This window comes from Pinus tabuliformis, chromosome 6 (assembly GCF_031772625.1).
Source record: "Pinus tabuliformis cultivar Carrire ecotype Pingquan chromosome 6, CPIR1, whole genome shotgun sequence".
Taxonomy (NCBI): Eukaryota; Viridiplantae; Streptophyta; class Pinopsida; order Pinales; family Pinaceae; genus Pinus; species Pinus tabuliformis.
The window spans coordinates 314,969,921-314,971,638 of record NC_142292.1 but is presented as its reverse complement, the minus strand read 5'-3'; the positions used below and the strand labels follow the sequence as shown (position 1 = coordinate 314,971,638).

The window sequence follows — 1,718 nt, the reverse complement described above, 5'->3', positions numbered from 1 at the left end:
TGACCAAGTTTTACAAACCTGCATCCCAGTTACCATGAAGCTTATCTCCTGGAATGTGAGAGGACTCAACAGCCCCTCAAAATTTAGGATGATTAAGAACTTGATACAACAAGAAAAACCCTCTATAGTTTTTCTTCAAGAAACCAAAAATAGCACAATAGCCATGGACAAAGTAAGAAATAAGATCTGGGCGGGTAGTAGCTCAATGTCAGTAGACTCTTCAGGGGCTTCTGGAGGACTAGCTATTCTATGGAATCCACAGATTCTCAATCTTTATGACTTCCATGCCAACCATTTTCTCATTCAAGCTTCCTTTCATCTCATTGGAACAAACATCCACGGGCACCTTTCCAATGTCTACTTTCCGCAAAGCATTCAGCAGAAATTAGATTTGCTTGACACGATCTCCAGTTTAAATGAACACAGACAGTTCCCGCTTTGGATTAGTGGAGGCGATTTCAACATCATTCAGTCACTGGAGGAGAAAACAGGGGGAAGAACAAGATTAGAAAACGATAGCAAAGGTCTCAGAGACTTCATATAGGACAACCACATAATGGATATTCCGACCACCAATGGGATTTTCACCTGGACTAACAAGCGCAGTGGGGCCAACCATATTGCCTCTCGGCTAGATAGGTTCCTCCTCTCAGACAACACAATACATCTAGGAGGAGACTTCAATGCTTCAATTCTGCCCCACGGAGGTTCGGACCACTGGCCCATCGTGCTTCATTGGTCTAGGCCCGGTACAAGAAGCAACAGGCCCTTCCGCTTTGAAGCGTTTTGGTTCACAAACGTAAAGTTCAGGCAGATTGTAGAGGAGGCATGGAAATCTTACAGGCCAAAGGCAGGTTCCAAAATGTTTCAATTCCAGCAAAAGTTGAAAAACCTAAAGCAAGTATTCAAGAACTGGAACAAAACTCAGCTTGGCAACATTCATGAGGATCGACAAAGGTTGGAGAAGAAAATGGAAGCACTACAGCAATATATCATCAAAGAAGGACGCACGGAGGATCAATCCCAACAAGAGCAAATCCTCTGGAATCGATTAGAAGAACGGAGAAAGCAAGAAGAAATACTTTGGTGACAGAAATCACGCATCAGCTGGCTAAAAGAGGGCGAAAAGAACACAAAATTTTTTCATAGAACAGCTCTTCAAAGGCGCATGTATAACAACATCTCATTCATCAACAACCAACAAGGGGAGCGAGTCGAAACCCATGAAGACATGGAAAAAGAATTAACACATTACTTTCAAGACATCCTCAAAGAGCCGGAAGGAAATAGGGAAGCAGAAATCAGAGCCATCACACAGCATATTCCCAGAATAATAACAAATGAGCACAACAACAAACTACTTCAGCCCACCTCCTTAAAGGAAATTGAAGAGGCTATGAATCTGCTCAAGGATGGCAAAGCCCCAGGGCCAGACGGCTTTACTGCCAACTTCTACCATGAATTCTGGGAGTTAATTAAAGAAGAAGTATGGGAGCTAGTGGAAGAATCAAGAAGCATGCACTGGATTCTTCTAGCCCTCAACACCACCTTCATCGCACTAGTTCCCAAATGTGCAGAGCCAAGTAAACCGGAAAGCTTTAGACCCATTGCTTTATGCAATGTCATATACAAGCTTATCTCTAAGGTCATTGCAAATCGGCTAAAACCACTCCTACCCTTACTCATTTCACCGGAACAAATAGGCTATGTTGAAGGGA

The 1,718-nt window shown here is 43.1% G+C and overlaps 1 protein-coding gene across 1 annotated transcript; it reads left to right on the top strand.

Moving 5' to 3' along the window:
* The first annotated feature begins 556 nt into the window (after positions 1-556).
* On the top strand, positions 557-1,090 carry LOC149258574 (uncharacterized). The gene has a single exon (XM_089423630.1). It carries the CDS (start codon positions 557-559, stop codon positions 1,088-1,090), a length of 534 nt encoding a protein of 177 aa, XP_089279756.1.
* The last annotated feature ends 628 nt before the right edge of the window (positions 1,091-1,718 follow it).

Bases quoted from the DNA above. Each gene is read 5' to 3' on its own strand.
- LOC149258574 (XM_089423630.1), top strand. From the start codon at position 557: ATGGATATTCCGACCACCAATGGGATTTTCACCTGGACTAACAAGCGC.